The following is an 18,843-nucleotide window of genomic DNA, read 5'->3' as shown; positions in this document are numbered from 1 at the left end:
GTATATTGAATGCTGACTCTACTTGGAAACCGAAGAGAGTGCATCATAGGTTGATAACAAGACCATGTTTTATTTGTTCAGCTGAACTATGTTGGACTTAGCGGAGCTTGGCAATATATCACCCTAGGATATGTTAGAAATTTCAAATAATCTGAATTTGAAATGCGACGAAGTATAAGAATCTTAAGTTTAAATCTTATTTTCTACTACAAATTATACTTTGTTTAATATACCGTATGATCGAAAAAACGGCATAAAGTTGGCTTGGAAATGAACAACGATGGCATTCCCCATATATCACATATAAAATGACAGCGATCTTCATTTTACAGCCACCGGTGACGCCGTTTTTTTTTTCTCGATAATATTGTATAAATTAAACGTATAGTATTTCCTTATATGGTTCTTCTTCCTTCTTCATACTAGGCGAATCGCCTGTTTGGTTTCGTCGTCTCTACCGGTCAGACTGACAAGTTGTCGCTCCATCGTTTTCGTGGACGTCCTAAGCTTCTGCGACCTAGCGGTGATTTGTCGCATGCAACTCTCACTATCCTTCTGTTGTCCATTCTGCTGATATGGTCGTTCCATTCTTCCTTTCTGCTGAGTACCCACTCATTTATATTTTCCACCTTGCACGCTCTTCTTATGCTTTCATTTCTCTCCCTGTCCAGAAGCGTCTTTCCAGCTATTCTGCGTAGTACTCTCATTTCGGTTGTCTCTAGTAGTTGTTTAGTTTTCGCTATATCAGGTCGAGTTTCTGCAGTGTATGTCATTATTGGTTGTACCGTTGCCTTGTAAATTCTCGCTTTAGTTTCCACCTCAATGTTTTTATTTCGCCATATTGTATTATTCAGGCATCCTGCTCTTCTGGTTGCCTTCGTTGTCCGTTCTCGCACCTCCGCTTCTACATCACCATATCCTGAGATTTCTACGCCTAGATACTTAAACTTCATCTCTTGCTGGATAACACTGCCCTCGACTTCCAGTTTGCATCTTAGTGGTACTTTTGATGTCGTCATGCATTTAGTTTTCTGGGTCGATATTATCATATTAAGTGATTTCGCAGTGCAATTAAATCGATGTAATAAGCGCTGTAGATCGTTCTCATTTTCAGCTACCAATACGGCGTCGTCGGCATAGCATAAAATAGTAATTTCCTGGTCGCCCATACTGTATCCCTTCAGTAAACGTACTTTTCCTATTATTTCGTCCATAATGATGTTGACAAGAAGAGGGCTCAGGGAGTCATCTTGTAGCTTGAATTTGGTTCGCTTCATATATGTTTTGTATGGTTTTAATGAGGTTGTGTGGGATTTGCCTATTGTAAAGAAGGTGTACAACGTCTCTTAGCTGCATACGGTCGAACGCTTTTTCTAAATCAATAAAACACATATACGCTGGTTTGTTATATTCGATTGATTTTTCTGTTTTATCGATTGATTTTTCTATTTATCTGTCTTATGACAAAAACCGCGTCTGTGCATGATCTGCCCGATCTGAAACCTTGCTGTTCATCTGCTAAGCATGTTAAGTCGTTAATTTTGGTTGTTATCACTTTTGTCGTAAGTTTTAGTGTGGTGCTTAGAAGATTTATGCCTCTATAGTTTGAGGGCAGCTTCTTATCCCCTCTTTTAAACATCAAGATAGTGGTGCTGGTTCGCCATTCATCGGGTATCCTGTGTTGGATTTTTTGAATCAGGGATGTTAGCTGCTCTATGAGACTTTGGCCGCCATATTTAAGTAATTCGTTTGGGATATCATCTTGCCCTGGGCTCTTCCTATTCTGTAGCTTTCGAAGGGATGTAATTATATCGGCTGCCTTAATCTGTACGTTGTCGTTGGTCATTATTTCGGGTGTATTTAGTTCAACCTCTATTTCTTCTGATTTGTATAGTTCTGACAAATAATCAATCCAGGATTCCCTTGCTATGTGATTTGTTTTAACAAACTCGTTAATCTCTTTTCTTTGAGTTCCTATAAAGCGCCAAATTTGTTTTTGAAGTCCGTAGAAGTCACTCTCCATTCGTTTAGAGAAAATTTCCCAATGTTGTTTTTTTGATTGTCTTACTAGTGCTGTTGTCTCGTTTCGGATTCGTCTATATGTTTCGAATGATTCTCGTTTGCGAATTTTTTTCTCTCTACATTTTCATTTAATTTCTGGGCGGAACCACGGAGTTTTATTTATTTTGGTGCTATTATTTCTTTTTATAATCCGGGTGCCTAAAGCTTCACATGCGGCCTCTTTGATGTCGTTCTTTAGTGTTATCTTAGTGGTTCTTATATGGTTGTCCCATTAAACACACAGTTGCTTTCATAGTAAACATCCCGAAACAACAAAAAGCATCTGTGTTAGAAGTTAATTTAATGGCAAATTTGATAGAAGGAGCCTACTAACGTCCGTACTTTCCAATCAAATAATGCATGTTTGCTTTCTTGAATGTAGATATTTTCTCATTCTTTCTACTTCAGACATTCTGCAAAGGCTGAAGCAAATAAAATGCTCTCTCAACTTGGAGTTGCGCAAACTCTTGTTGCAACTTTCCTCATTTCTCAGACTGCAATCCCTGAAGGCCAATTTAAAATAACAAACCTTCCACCCAACCAAACTTTAATAATGCAAAATCCGGTTATTTTTAAGAACTTGCATCAAAATTATCGAAAATGTACTTGTTCTGGACATATCCTCTTCAGGTAGGATCCATGTGATAAAAAAAATCGTTAATAAAACAAACTTTAATAAATTTCAACATACACCAAGTTAGAATTTGCCATTCAAAGACTCAAAGTCTTGGTCTTTGAGTCTTGTCTTTGGAATGTGCAACCTTGTTGTTGTTTGAATATGTAAAATTTGGACGCGTGTGGTGTGATTTTAGTTATATTTCTGTTGATGATTTCAGTTGTATGAGCGAAACACATGTCACATTGTTAAGTTTTAATATAAATGTATGAGACCGAGACTTTGAGTTTTTTTTCTCCTTTATGGATTTACAATCAAGTCGTATGCGTTATTTTATACAATACACATTACAAAAAACACCTTAAAAGTTTCATGTATTTTCAAGTTTTATATATTGTGTTCTAGAAAACCTATTTTGATGATTTTTTAAGCAATTTGTCGCTAAATTATTTGACTTTTTAGTACCATTTTCAGAATTAAATATGAAAGTTGCCATCTGTCAATTATACGAGGGAAAACAAAATGTTGATATTTTGGTGAAAGTTTAAAACACCCTAATTTAATCATCTAGGTTTATCTTTTCTCAATGTTTGCTATATGATAAAGTATTTTTTTTTTGCTTTGTTAACATATTCCACAGGGTGTTTCAAACTTTCACGAAAATATCAACATTTTGTTTTACCTCGTATAATTGACAGATGAAAAGTTTTAGAAAAAGATACTAAAAAGTCAAATAATTTAGCTACAAATTGCTTAAAATATCTTCAAAATCGGCCCACTAGAACAAAATATATTTAACTTTAAAATACATCAAAATTATAAGGTGCCTGTCTTTGGTGCCGGTGATATTCAACTTAGTTTATTATATATATTAAACACGCATATATGGGGATATATGTATACCACTAAAACTAACATTTTTCATAGTAAACATCCTGAAACAACAAAAAGAATATATTTTAACATTTAGTTAATGGCAAATTTGATAGAGGGTAACGTCCGTACTTACCAACCAAATAATGCGTGTTTGCTTGTTGTCTCATTATTTCTACTTAACATTCCGGAAAGGATGAAGCAAATAAAAGGTTATCCCCGCTTGGTTACGCAAACTCCTGTTGCAACTTTCCTTATTTTTCCGACCACAATCCCTGAAGACCGATTTGAAATAACAAACCTTCCACCTCCAAACCGAGTATGTCTTTAATAATATGCAAAATTCAGTTATTCCTGAGAAATTGCCTCAAAATTATCGAAAATGTACTGGTTCTGAACATGGATCCTGCCTCTTCAGTTAAATTTCGTTAATCAAACAATATTTAATGAATTTCAATATACACCACCACGAGAAATTGCCTCAAAATTATCGAAAATGTACTGGTTCTGAACATGGATCCTGCCTCTTCAGTTAAATTTCGTTAATCAAACAATATTTAATGAATTTCAATATACACCAAGTTAGAATTGCACTATGAAGTTCATGTATTTATTCCAACTGTATCTTTTTTAGAAAATTTCATCGTCTTATTCATTCAAAATGTAGAAAAAAGACTCAAAGTCTAGGTCTAAAACATTTATATTAAAACTAAACAATGTGAACCTTTAGTGTTGTTTGAATATGTAAAATGTGGACGTGTGTGGTGTGATTTTAATTGCATTTTTGTTGATGATGCTCGTATGAGAGGAACACGTGAAAAAATGGTTTGGTTTGGTATATGTTATTTGATACTGCATATTATATTGAAGTTAATTTATTATATAAATTAAACACATATTGGTTGTCCCACTAAAACACAGTTTTTCCATAGCAAACATCCTGAAACAACAAAAAAGCATCTGTTTTAACAGTCATTTAATGGCAAATTTGATAGAGGGTAACGTACTTACCAACCAAATAATGCATTCTAAGTTTGCTTTCTTGAATGTACCTATTTCCTCATTATTTCTACTTCAGACATTCCGGAAAGGATAAAGCAAATAAAAGGTTGTCCCCGTTTGGAGTTACGCAAACTCCTGTTGCAACTTTCCTCATTTCTCCGACCGCAATCCCTGAAGGCCGATTTGAAATAACAAACCTTCCACCCCCAAACCGAGTATGTCTTTAATAATATGCAAAATCCGATTATTTCTCGGGACCCGCCTCGGAATTATCGAAAAATGTGCTTGTTTAGGACACGGATCCTCCGCCACCCTCTTTTATTTAACTTTTGTCCGCATTCTCCTCGGAGAATAAATCTCCGATATAGGGTGGAAAGGCTTTTCTTTCGCGACGGGCTTTGTGTTTTTTAATTATTTTTTTCCATTATAGAATGAAAACATTGAACAGCTGGCGTACCGTTTGGGATTTTCCCTATTTTGTATTTTCTCGTAAATTGTTGCCTATATTCGTTCCATCCTTCTTCCATCTAGCTTAAATTAGATTGTCACATGAATAATTAAACGGTATTTTTACTATAAAGTAATTTAATACGAGTTTGTTTCATGATTAAAGGATATCAAATAGTATTAAAGAGGGGGTAAAAATGTACCCAGTCAAATCTCTAGTCTTGAAGGAATTCCTGAGGAGACTTTTACGAGAAAGAGTATCCTTAATCCTACGATACATAAATATCAAAACAGATTTAATTAGATTAGAATTTTATAAAATGTTCCTTTAATTAAGACATAATTTTTTTTTCACCTAGGTTTATACTTTCTCAATACTTTGTTTTTGATTCATCTCAATTGCTTTATTTCTTCTGGAGATATTCGCTTTTGAGAAGACACTAACATTTTTTCGTATTTTTTACTTTATAACCATGACTTTGCTTTTGGTCCTAGCCTTGAAGTCTTGAAAAATTATATTATTATTGTCTGTTGAGCAGTTAGTCTAGCAGATATGGTTTTAAGTCCAAAAGTTAATCTTTACCATGATCAATTAAAGCAACAATAGCCGATACTTAAGAACTTAAAACCATCTCTACTAGAGCAAATTAATAAACAGTAATGATTTGACTTTTCAATGACAATGGCATTACAAAAAATGACTACAAATAAAGACTATTTTATAAGTGTGTTGATGAGAACCCAAAGTCATTGCTGTAAATCGTTACTGTCTTATTCAAAAGCGAATATCTCCAATAAAAATAAAGTTATTGAGCGGTGAATCAAAAAACAAACTATCAAAGAAAGACGTACCTAGATGATAAAATGTCACATAATAGATTGTCACATCAATAATTAAACGGTATTTTTACTACAAAATAATGTATTACGTGTTTGTTTCATTTCGATTATTTATAAAATGTTTCTTCGGTGCGCACAAAATCGTGCCCTTCTGTCTTCTATCAAAATCTTTTATCAAAATGACGGCGGTATAAAGATTTAGCGAAAATGGTCACGAGATACACTTGAAGTTGACTGAATATTTAATTTGATAAAAATTTAGGATGAAAGTTGATCAGCTTGTTGTTTTTCACTTTTCGATTTCACCTTCCCAGATCGATATACGAACTTGAAGCTCATCTGAATTTCGTATAAGAATACATGGTACTAATGAATACGGTACCCCGGACGATAAAGACTTCGACTTATAATATTGAATTATAAAGACGATTTAAAAATTTGAACAGTCCGCTCTAAATAGCCACCAAGTTTGTGAAGCAAGTATTATTATGGACGTATGTCGTATAAAAGGGTCTTCTTCTTCTTCTTTTAGAAGGCGTATCGCCTGTTTAGTTCCGGTTTCCTCCTCGTCGAAGCAACTATTGCGAGGTTGACTGCCAACTGTCTTGCCAACGTTTAGGTGGTCGTCCAGTAGTCTTCTGCCACGGGGTACGTTGTTGCGAATTATTATGGCCATTCTGTCGGGGCTCATTCTATTAACATGCTGGTTCCATTCTCTTCTTCTCTGCCTTATCCATCTGACAACGTCGTTTGTTTGGCACTTTTCTCTTATGTCTACATTTCTCTGTCTGTCCCTCAATGTGTATCCAGTTATCATTCTTAAGGTCTTCATTTCAGTAGTTCGTAGGATTCTCTTTGTTACTGATGTTTCAGCTCTGGTTTCCGCACCATATGTCATCACTGGTCGTATGCAGGTTTTGTATATTCTTGACTTACATTCTGTACTCAAATGTTTGTTTTTCCATATGGGATATTTAAGATGTCCTGATATTGTGGCAGCTTTATTGGCTTGTTTCCTTACTTCTTCTTCCAGGAATCCTGAGCTTGTAATTTTCCGAGGTATTCGAATGACATTATCTGATCAATAGTTTTGTTTTTTATTACCAATTTGCACCTTAGAGGCTCCTTTGTAATGATCATGCATTTGGTCTTATTTGTGGAAATTTGCATGTTAAGTTTTTCTGCCTGTCTGTTAAAAGCTTGTAGCATTCTTTGGAGGTCGTTCTCTGACTCTGCAATAAGTACTGCGTCATCGGCATAGCATAATATGTTTACTTTATGCATTCCCATTCGATATCCTAATCCAGTATTCTTGACGGTTTTTATTACTTGATCTGTTGAATAACAGAGGGCTGAGACTGTCGCCTTGGCGAATACCAGTTGTAGTTCGAAGATGCTGCGTCAAGGTAAAGTTTGTTCTTATTTGGGTTGTTATGTTTGTCTTTAAGTCCTTGATAAGTTCTGTAAGTTCATTTGAGACATTACTGCTTTCCAAGATGGTGATGATGTCTTTTAGTTGGACTCTATCAAAGGCCTTTGTTAAATCTATAAAGCATAGATAGGCTGGAGAGTTATATTCTAAGGATTTTTCAACTAGTTGCCTGAGTATGAATAGTGCATCGGTAGTTGATCGGTTTCTTAGGAATCCTTATTGTTCCTCGCTTATTGGCACTATTGAGGAGATTTTGTCCACAATGATCATAGTCAGAAGTTTTAGCGAGGTGCTCAGTAATGTTATTCCTCTATAGTTTGATGGGTCTGTTGGGTATCTCTTTTAAAAAATGGGTATTGTTATACTTTGTTTCCATTCTTCTGGTATTTTCTTATGTTGTAATATAATGTTAAACAGTTTTGTGTATTCCTCTATGATAGCCGTGCCTGCGTTTTTTATTAGCTCGTTTGGTATTTTATCTTGATTAGGAGATGTTCTATTTTTAAGTTTCCTTATTGTCTCTTCTACTTGCTTGTAAGTGATTTGCGCATGATCTTCTATATTATCTCTTTGGTTTGTCTCTTGTGCGTCCATTGGTTCATCTGTTTCTGCGTATAAGTCTCTGAAATATTTTTCCCACGTATCTTCTGCAATTGTTCTTAGTTGTATTGGTTCATTTGTTTCTCGTTTCAAACCCCTCAACATCTTCCAAACACGTTTTTGTGCTCCGTACATATCCGCCTCCATTTCGCTACTAAATCGCTGCCAATATTCTTCTTTAATTTCTCGTACTCTATTATTAGTCCTGTTCCTTATTTCGGTATAGATATTTCGTTTCTCCAGTGTTGGAGATTTCTTGTATTGTAAGTATTTTTCCTTCTGTTCCCTTGTAATGTTCTTGACTTCTAATGTAAACCAAGGTTTAATGTTCGGTTTTCTATTGTGTGATACAGTACGTGTTCCTAAAGCTTCTTTAGCACCTTTGCAGATGTTTTCTTTCAGTTTGTTCCAAGCTGTGTTAGGAGTATCAAACTGTGCTATAGGGTTAAGAGTGACATGTGTTTGGCATCTGTTTGAATAAAGTTGTTTAGTGCTTTCGTAGTTGAGGGATTCTATATTGAATTTTTCAGTTTTTATCGATGGTCTTTTTTTGGATAGCGGCGCACCTATTCGTATCTTTCCTAGCACAAGTTTGTGATCTGTTCCAATGTTGGCTGAGGATAAGACTCTTATGTCTATTATTTGTTGAGGTAAGAAACTTCGATTGGTGATGATATAATCGATTATTGATTTATTGTTTCTATTGTCATAGAAGGTGTATTTGTGTTGTTCTTTATGGGGAAAATATGTGTTGTTTATTCTCAGTTCGTTTTGTCCACAGAATTCGGTCAAAATTTCGCCATTTCTATTAGTTATATTCTCGTTATATTTTTGTTTTATTCCATCCACTACCTCGTTTCCAATTCTTGCGTTTAAATCCCCTAACAGAATTATCTTTTCATGTCTTTTGGTATTTTGTCTATCGCTGACTGTAGATTTTCGTAGAAGTCCATTGACATTTCTTCAGGTTTATTAATGTCGGGTGCGTACACTGATATAATGTGAATGGGTTGGTCAAACATAATCTTTACTCTTGTATAAAAGTGTGTTGTATAAAAGGGTGTGTGATGTATACATTCACTCAAAAAATCTGCATTGTCTGTGATTTAAATTCGCAATTGGCAAAGTCCAACAGAATATACTTGTTACAGTATGCTAGTGTAAATATTATTGTATTTCGGAATTTTTCTTATTTTATAAATAATTTCTGAACAAATGATCCTGATAGATGAAGTTTATTTGCTTTTACTGGCTTATTCATAAAAAAATTGTGTGCACCTTCTGTCTGCCTATCCGTATGTTCGTCTCTCCGTCTGAGAACTCCATTCGGGTACCTTTATCCACGTGCCGAGTTTGGTTCCAATCGACCGATAATTAAGAAAAATCCTGATGTTTTCTTCCATTTAGAGGCATCGGTTCGAAACGTCGAGAGCGTCATCCTGTAGCCCGTCCCCAATTATGCCGACATCTACCCATTTTTTTCTTCAATATCAAATCCTTAGCCCAACCCTAATGACTGTAAACGAAACGACGCCGACGTATCCAACTTTGCAGGGTGGAACACTATGCACCGGGGTGGAACACTTCGCTCACATAGCCTACCCACTAAATTTGGTCGCTAACGACATCAACTTTTGACGGTTCTTACGTCACAGTAAAAAGTAACTGTTACAGTGACAGGTGTCGTAAACGGTAAAGTTTGCCTTGGTCCAATCTATCCACATACCAAATTTCATTTAAATCGGACGATTTCTTGATTTGATTCATTGATGATGGATTTCGTACACTGATAAAAAAGATATACTTGAACTAAAGTCGTCATCGTTCTTGAAAAAAAAATTTAGTGGCAAGAGAATTTATTTTAGCGTAAAAGAAAATATGTTCCCTGAAGAAAAACTCTCTTAACTCAAGAAAACTTGTTCTCTTGAAAAATTCGAAAATTTCTCTTGAATCTATTTTCATTCAACCAAGTGCAAGATACTTTGTTTTAAGATAATAACAAAAATACGCTAGGAAGTACTTCATTCAAGAAGCATGACCATTTTCCCAATAGCTAAATACTCTTTTGATGAAAAATAATAACTAGATGCAAAGACGATGACGAAGGACGGTATATACAATCAGTCGGCAGTCCGATCAGTCTCACGTCGCATTTGATAGGTCGCACATCATATTACGCACGGGTTTTGTTGCTTGGAATTTTCCACTTGGAATTTTGCATAATTTTCTGTTTAAAAGCATATCATATAACATAGTGATCGTTATTAACATGTATTTGTCATTTTTTATGGACAAATTTTAGGATATATATATTCTTTAAAGGATTTTCTGAAAATATGGAAATTAGAGCATTATTTATTTGCTTTATTTGAAGGTAAGAGATATTTACCTAATGCACTTGTTTAGATAATGCATGCCTGGCTATAGGTAGAATAAGAATATAGGTATCGATTTTTTTATGCAAATAATTACAAAAATTTTAGAATTTCAAGTCGTCGTATTAAAAAATTCAAAATGTGACCAAAGCTTATATGATATATAAAGAGTGATGAACCACCCCAAAAAATACCAAGGAGTGAAGAAGCAGAAATAACTACCTACTATCGAGGAAAATAATATCACTTTACTTACTACAGACTAGGAAAACCTAAATTTATCAGAAAATAATATACCTCGTAATATGCCTGTATGCCTGTATATGATGTATAAACTTCTCTTAGATCACAATAAATTTTAGTTGAGTCAATGGTATTCGCTATAGGTTTAAGAAAATTGTCTCTTTAATCAAGAAATGTCCCTTTTCAATCAAGAATTTTTCATGAATCAAAGAGACTATTGTTCTTGTAGCAAGAACTTCTTTGCATATTAATTTTGGGTCAAGAGTGAAATACTTTGGACAGATAGATTCTTCTATTCTCTAAAGTAATTTTTTAAAGCTTATGAAAAGATAGTTAATGCTTTGGGCAAAGAAACGTCGTTCTTGGCCCTATTGAAAAGCGCCATTTTTTTGGGTCGAAGTCATATTCATTTCGACTGAGAGATCCTTTTTTTCAGTGTAGTGCACGAAACATCCCCATAATATGGGGCTCTTCCAGCCGCATCTACATTCCAAGTTTCAGCACCCAAGCTCACAGAGACCCCAAGTTACGATGCTCCAAAGATCCATTAAATCGATCGATTTTTTCGCCATTGATGACGGAGCGTTGCTAGAGCCCCATCTACATTCCGAGCTACAGCCTCCTTGCTTATATAGGGCCCGAGTTTTGACGCTCCAAGATAAAAGTCAACGTTACCACATTTCCTCTCGCGTCTCGTGTGTCACCGTTGTCTCGGCCATGTCACGGCCTTCAATCTTTACTCCCATAGCGCGTAAAGAAGTTTTATTTAAAAAAAGGGTTAGGAGCTATGTTCCATTGTCGCACGTTAACGATTAAAGGATATCAATAATTTTAAACAGGGGGTAAAAATTTACCTAATCAAATATTTAGTCTTGAAGATATACCCGAGGATATTCCTAAATGAAAGAGTATCGTTACACCACGATACCTAAACATCAAAACAGATTTAATTAGCCTAGAATTTTATGAAATTTTCCTTTAATTAAGACCTAAATTTTAATAAGGTTCATTAAGCGGTAGGGCCCGAGTAGCGTTTCAGGTGTTTCGGTATCCGAAAAGGTATAGCCGACGTAACAGTAGCGTAAAACATTTATTCGACTTGAAAAATGTCGAGAATTAAAAGCAAAAATGTGCGGACAATCTCTTTGAAACCATTGTGACATTTAATTTGGAAAACATTTAAACGAATTAATGGAATAAGTTTCAGGACAGAATTCCACTTTGATGTGCCGAGTGAAATGTATGAAAAGTGAATTGGTAAAGTTAAGGTATTTGAACGACATTGCTACAAAGCGACGCGACGTCGTAAACAATAAAAGCTTTTCGTTTGAGGTGTGTAAATGCATTGAATGTAATTAATAAAACTTTTGGGTAACCGAAATACTACTGGTTCATGTTGTATTAATAACTGTTTTAGTTTTACGTAAAGATAATTGATTTTTGAATAAACCTACTATCTTTACGTTATGTTCTTTTTTATATAGAATGTTCAAGTGAGAAGATGAAGACATATATCATTTCGCAGAACATAGGGACATCATTTATGTTACACTTTTTGTAGGTTATAGAAGGAACTTGTTGATACCATTAACTGGACTTCGTATAATTGATATTATACTAAAAATAATCTGGTAGAAAGTAGAATACTAGAAATAAAAACTGAGTATGAATCGGCAAATATTAATCTAATATACTGTCGCGACCTAGCTGGGGGTTGTTTGCTAGGGTCGCTATACCAGGTTCTCTCTCAATCAAAACAACCATTGGATAAAATATGCATTTATTTAATATAAAGTTCACAGTGTATAACAATTTTGGGAAATGCTAAGACTTAACGGTTTACTTAAAAAAGTACTTACAGGAACATCTTCACTCTGCGCTGTCTTCTACTAACGGACTGATAACGCGAATTACTGACCGTAAAAATGCGACTCACATCGAGGACACACAAAGGACTATCATAATAAAAACAAAAGAGAGGCTGCAAAAGTGGCTCACCCCTATAACTTTTTTATTTTTTCAGATAAAACAATGAGATTTGGTATGTTAGTATATAACATAAATTGGGATTGATTGACGTATTCAATTGTTTTCGGTCACTTCCGGTTTCACCGGAAATGACTACACCTTTTGATTTTTAAATAGCACCCTCGTTTTTATTTACTTTATTCGATAGAAAATGACACTCTGAATCGAATGACATATATATGTGTATTTTTGACATAGTCACTCAAAACCAAATTCTATTTTAAATTTCAATCTAGAATGCCATGGCTGTGTTAAAAACACTAATTTTTAATCAAGGAGCCTTGGAAAAATAGATTTGATCGTCAAATGTTTTTAGTGTCTTGTCCTGTGCGGTTAAAAGATGCCCAAATTGTATTTTTAATCATATCTCATTTTTTTCAAATAGAACGAGGGTGGCTCATTAGCATATTTGGAAAAAGCATTTTTTTACGAATAATTTGATACCACACACTTGGTATTTTGAGTCAAATTGTCGTTATGAACCGCATGTTACAATTTCAAATAAACCATATGCCAAAATGTCAAAAGTTGACATATGATATGTCGTTCGATTCAGAGTGGCAATTTTATATCGAATAAAGTAAAAAATACCGATGGTGCCATTTAAAAATCAAAAGTTGTAGTCATTTTCGGTGAAACCGGAAGTGACCGAAAACAATTGAATACGTCAATGAATCCTGATTTATGTCATATACTAACATAACAAATATCGTTGTTTTATCTGAAAAAATAAAAAAGTTATAGGGGAGAGCCACTTTTGAGACGCAACGCGAAATAACGCACCGCCATCGCTATTTAGAATTATCAGCCCTCAATGTTATAATAATAATAATAATAATAATTAATAAATTATCGTGTAAATGCATTGCTCGAAAAAAATATAGTTTCGGGATGTTTTTTATTTTGACATTCTGGACACATTTCACTGAAATTGCATGAATTATATCAATAATAAAGTAAGAGATATTTTATATTTTTTTCCACTAACTTTTTTATTTAAATGTATACTGTTTATATTGGAGATGCTTATATTTATTAACGCCTATAACAGAAATGTGTATATTTTTGAAAAAACGGTAAATAATACGGTAGAAAATTAAAAAAAAGATTTTAATTTGATTGGTTCGAGGAAAAAAAACAACGAATATTGAAAATATACAAGGTTTAGCCATTTATGTGAACAAACATTGTTAATAAAATTACAGTTTGTTGTATATAGAAGAGATTAAATACAAAAATTGTAGGTTTGCTCGTGAAAATAAATAACAGGCTTTTAAAAATAGTATATAATTTTCACTGTTAGTAAATTAATATTTTTCAATTTAGTACAGGCACAGTAGTGTTTGTATTAATATATGTTTTTATCATTTTATTGTTTGCTTTTACATCTCTTGATTTAATGTAAAATATATTATAGATAGCTTCCAAATATGCGTGTTTAGAGATCTTGGAAATCAGTAATAGAAGAATTTAATATTAACGAAAGATTATTCTCCATAGTAAACCAACGAAAACTTAAATAATATAGTCACGTATGTAGAAAAAAAAAGATGCCAAATCGTAATGGAATGAAGCGAAAAAGGACGTCTCCAAAACGTGGGCTTGACCAGGTGAGATAATTTGTTGGAAGATCGCTACATGAGAATATAAGATATGTTTGAGTAGTGTGACATGTATAGGTAAATCACCAATAAAACAAATGAAAAAAAAAATAAAGAAACTGGTTTCTCTAAATTTATGATCTGTCATTTTAAATTAAAAAAAAATAATAATAAAATATGATCTAGAAATAGTTTTAAATGGAAACTACACTTACCACACGTAGATCTCCAAAGTGCAAAAATATATTCTATATGGTATTCAAATTAAATTGTCTCCTTTCAAAAAAATCTAATTTTATCGATAAAAAAAAATTATGGATTTTTATTTTTATCTGTCTCAAAGCAGGCATGTATCTTTCCATGCAATAAAAGATGTTCATTACCTGTTTTTTTTCATTGCCTGTTTTTTTAGTAATAGAAGTATAAGAGATCAGGATCTTTAGTTTCTGCCCTACAGATACTTTTATAAAAATGTGTAAGATTGGCACACATTGTAACATATTTAGATACCTGTGTATTTGTGTAGCAAGTACTTAATTTATGTTGATACTCAGTTCAGGCTATGGATTATTTGTAAATCTATATAGAAAATTATTTAAAAATAGTTTATTTTAACGTTATAATGTTTTTTAATTAATATTAACTGATCACTAAATCACTAAAATTATTCATTAAATTGCAGGTTTTTACTTTTGTTCTATCCTAATACAAGTATATTTTGTTTTTCTCAAAACAGGGATTTGATTACCCAAATTGGGAACTCAGACTGAGACAAAAGGACCTACATAAATACACAAATCAATACAAGCATAAATTCATTAAATATTAAAGTTGTCTGCAGATTGTTTTTAATTTATGTCAAACCCATTCCCAAGGAGCATCTGGACGTTATCTAACGTCAGGTATACGTCGCGTTCAATAAACCCGACGTCCGGTACCAACGTCGGTTCGACCGCCTGACGACCCTTATTTGCACCTAAATGGGGAATACAGATTCGGGTCGCCTCGACGTCGGTATCTGATCTAATAGGGAATGTAATTCTACCAATTACCAACGTCATATTACGTTGGATTTTAGTCACTTAAAATTCGTCGCTAAGCACTTACGTTACGTTTGGTTTCATATTCGCTAAGAATACATAAAAACCTAACCAAACTACCTAATTACAAATGGATTCATAATCAATCCTCAAATATAACTATAAGTGCCTACCTTATTTCATATTATAATAATTCTGAATCATTAATCCAGACATCAGTTTTGTCAACGGAAGTCACTTTTTTTTAAATATCTGATTAAAATACTCCTGAAAACAACGAGCGCCTTCAAAATTAGCTAGATTTTTGAAATAAAATTATCTATAAAAAAGTAACTCGCAAAATATTTTTTTACTTTCTAGCTGGTTTAATCAAACTGTACTGTGGTTCCCCAAACTCAACCTTAACAATATTATTCTACTAGAAATCGGAATGTGAATATAAATTTTAAAAACAAAAAACGATTTTAAAATGGCTGACAATCGGATACTTGTTAAGAATGGCGGATTTCTGTGTCCGACTTAAGAACTACCAATATACCAATTCCGACCGGGTCTCCAACATTAGTCGTCTCACACGACCGAAGTCATCAAACCGGATGACCGGCAATCGTATTATGACGTATATAATTCCAACGTACGCCACGTAACCTCACTTTGCGTATCAGTGATTTGTGGATTTGTGCAACTATATTTTAGTTTTTGTTTTCTCCTTAAAAAAAAGGACAGCCACTTTTTTAAGATAGTATATATACAAAATTTCAAAGAATTGGAACCAGTACCTCACATGTGGGAGGAGGATGGAGTCTGCTGGTTTCCTAAGCTAAAAAATGAAATTAAGATGCACCAGTGTAATGCAGCATCTCTTCCGGATAAAAAGCATTCGTGGGTGGAGGCAAGACATCACTACTACTATTATTATTTTGTAAAAGCCTCGACCTCTTTCTGTAAAATGTAGATGAATGTCTAAATTCCTTTTTAGTGTTTTTTTAGGCATAATAAAAAAAATAAGTTTGTTTACAAAAACTTTTTATTAGGTTATGTTCATGATGTTCATTAGGCCGCAAATGCTACTTAATGGGTTGTATTTACGGACGTAAATAGAGATACGTAAATTAGGTTATAAATATGAACATAAAATGCAACAAAATATAATTGGACGTTACTTTAGGAATTATCAGTGAGACGTATCCTATTCGGACAACGGGTAGACGTCGGGCTAGTTCAAGTATATGTACGTCGTGCCAACGTGGGAACGACGTTGGGAAATTAATAAAAATGGTACGTTGTTATTTTGTACGTTGACAGATCGTTGGATTTACTGACTCGGGTCCAATGACGTCGCTTTTAATAGGAAAGCGACGTCACCGGTCGTATCACCAGCACCCGACCTAAATTTGCACTAAGTTTGTCGTCGCTTCAGGTCAGATTTAGTTCGAAGTCAGATAAATGCTACTTGGGTTTATGCCCAAAGAACTAGACAACTCAAAATTTCCAAACATATGTAAACAAATAATCCAATTTCATTTGTCTTTCATACTATGGAGTAGTAAAATAAATTCTATTTTTTTTAAAAACATTTTATTAGTCCGTCATAACAACTTTTAAATTATAAACCCATTAATCGATAAAAAATAGATATTCATTTGCAAATTTTCCCTTTTCTTCTGCCCCAGTACGAACATCAATAACTCCATTCAGTAAAAAGACACTTGCTCCTCTTTATTCACGACCTACCTCTTTAATAAGACAGGATCGACCAGTTCGGCGCCCCGGTTCTCTACCACGCCACTGACCTCGGTCCATCTCTGCCGGCGATTATAAACACACCGAACAAGTCCGCGGCCACTTCGACTGCCACCTGTCCTTACCGCGTTCCGCCATTGGTCATAAGGCCGGTGGTTTTTTACGACCGGCCGGCACTCTGTGTCGACGGATTTTTCTTCGGATGCTGAGGCTTTTCTCACTGTGCGTCTCTCTCTATCTCGTTCCGTCTTTCGTGGGACTTTTTAATTATACCAATCGTCCTAGGCGAGCGCCTAGGGGTTCGAATTACTTAACCGATGTTGTTTCGTCTTATTTTCAACTATATTGATAGACTACTTGAAGTACTTTTAAATAAATTAGGTGCGGTTTATTTTGAATGCATAGTTTCATACAATTATCTCTGTTTTTATTTGGATACTCAAAACGATCAACATTTTTAAAACTAAAAGAGTTTGGGACTTCCATTATCTTTATTTATTTTGCTTACACAACCTTTCGGTCAGAAGTACAGTAAAACTTCCATATAGCGGCCACAAAAATTTTCAAAAGGAATGTGGCCGTTAAGGGAAGTGGCCACTATTGGGAACAATAAAATACAGATACCAATGTAAAATGCCTTTATTTTGGAAACGTGCAAAGTAATTAAAATTAAGTACGAGCATGTAGTACAAACACACAATAAGTGTTAATAAATGATCTTCAGTTTTAGATTTTTGGCACAAAAAAATAATTCAGTTGTTACAAAAAAAACTTTATTACATAAGAATTTTTGAACAAAAACCTTCCAATGTATACATATGTATTTTACACATAGGTATTCTTATATACATATGTACAATTGACTTTAAAAAGTTACAAAATGATAACCTTATTTTATATGGTGAAAAACTGATTAATGGTAGTCTGCTTTAAATTTTTAATTTTGATTTTTGTAATTTCACTTTCAAATTTCATCAAAGTATGGGCAATATCAACCGCTAGTTCGTCTTTGTTTTGAATCACCAAAAAATTCTGAATGTCTCTTAATTTTTCACATACTTCACTCATATTATTTATAGATGAACACAGAATGTCTTGGCCTTCATCTTCTTCCTCTTCGGCTTGAATGGAGTCCTGTCTGTCCTTGTTGTTTGTAAATTCCTGGATTATTCCCTGTATCTCTAAACTAGGATTTTCCGTAGGGACATCTGAATCGACTGTCAGATATTCTTTAAGATCTGGACTTCCTGGCATGTTTTTTAAAATTGAAGATAACTGACTTAAAGGAATGTCGTCCTCTTCGTCAAATGCATCGTCCCCTTTGACGGTTACAAATCCCGCTTTTTGGAAACATTTTTTTATAGTGTTCGATGTAACATTTTTCCATGCTGTACTTATCCACACCATAGTACATGCCAAATTTATGCTCTCTTTAGCCTTTTCCATCGTTTCTTCGGTATTAGTAAAAGTCAAAAGTCTTTTAATAAAAAATTGACGATATTTTAATTTAAAATTTTGAATAATTCCTTGGTCCAACGGCTGGCAATGAGATGTCGTATTTGGAGGAAAAAAAATTATACGAACATTTTCAAGTTCTATTTTTGGGTGAGACGTGGCATTATCCAAAAATAAAAGAACTTACGTAACGTATTCACTCGTTGTTTAGCTGATTTTTTGCCAGCACATTTATCATTCTTTAAAGCAAAAGTTTTGTTTGGCATTGCCATATAATAAAGCCCTGTTTCGTCTGCATTAAAAATGTCTTTAGTGTCGTATTCCTTAATGATTGCTGTTAATTTTGTTTTCCAGTCTTCAACAGTCACTTCATCCACATCTGCAGACTCACCACAAATTGTTTTGAAGTTAATATTATGTCTTAATTATGTTAATTATGTCTTTATTATTTAACCAGCCAGTTGAAGCCTTAAATTCACTAAGTTTC

The 18,843-nt window shown here is 34.0% G+C and overlaps 1 protein-coding gene across 1 annotated transcript; it reads right to left on the bottom strand.

The window, feature by feature from the left end:
• Positions 1-1,429: 1,429 nt before the first annotated feature.
• Positions 1,430-2,023, bottom strand: LOC115891092. Its single transcript, XM_030911492.1, has one exon. It carries the CDS (start codon positions 2,021-2,023, stop codon positions 1,430-1,432), a length of 594 nt encoding a protein of 197 aa, XP_030767352.1.
• Positions 2,024-18,843: the final 16,820 nt, after the last annotated feature.

The sequence above is a fragment of the Sitophilus oryzae genome, unplaced genomic scaffold, assembly GCF_002938485.1.
Source record: "Sitophilus oryzae breed Bouriz unplaced genomic scaffold, Soryzae_2.0 scaffold_965_pilon_pilon, whole genome shotgun sequence".
Classification (NCBI taxonomy): Eukaryota; Metazoa; Arthropoda; class Insecta; order Coleoptera; family Curculionidae; genus Sitophilus; species Sitophilus oryzae.
This window is presented reverse-complemented; position numbering and strand designations above follow the sequence as displayed.

Coding starts and splice junctions, on each gene's coding strand:
- LOC115891092 (XM_030911492.1), bottom strand. CDS start 2,023: ATGGAGAGTGACTTCTACGGACTTCAAAAACAAATTTGGCGCTTTATA.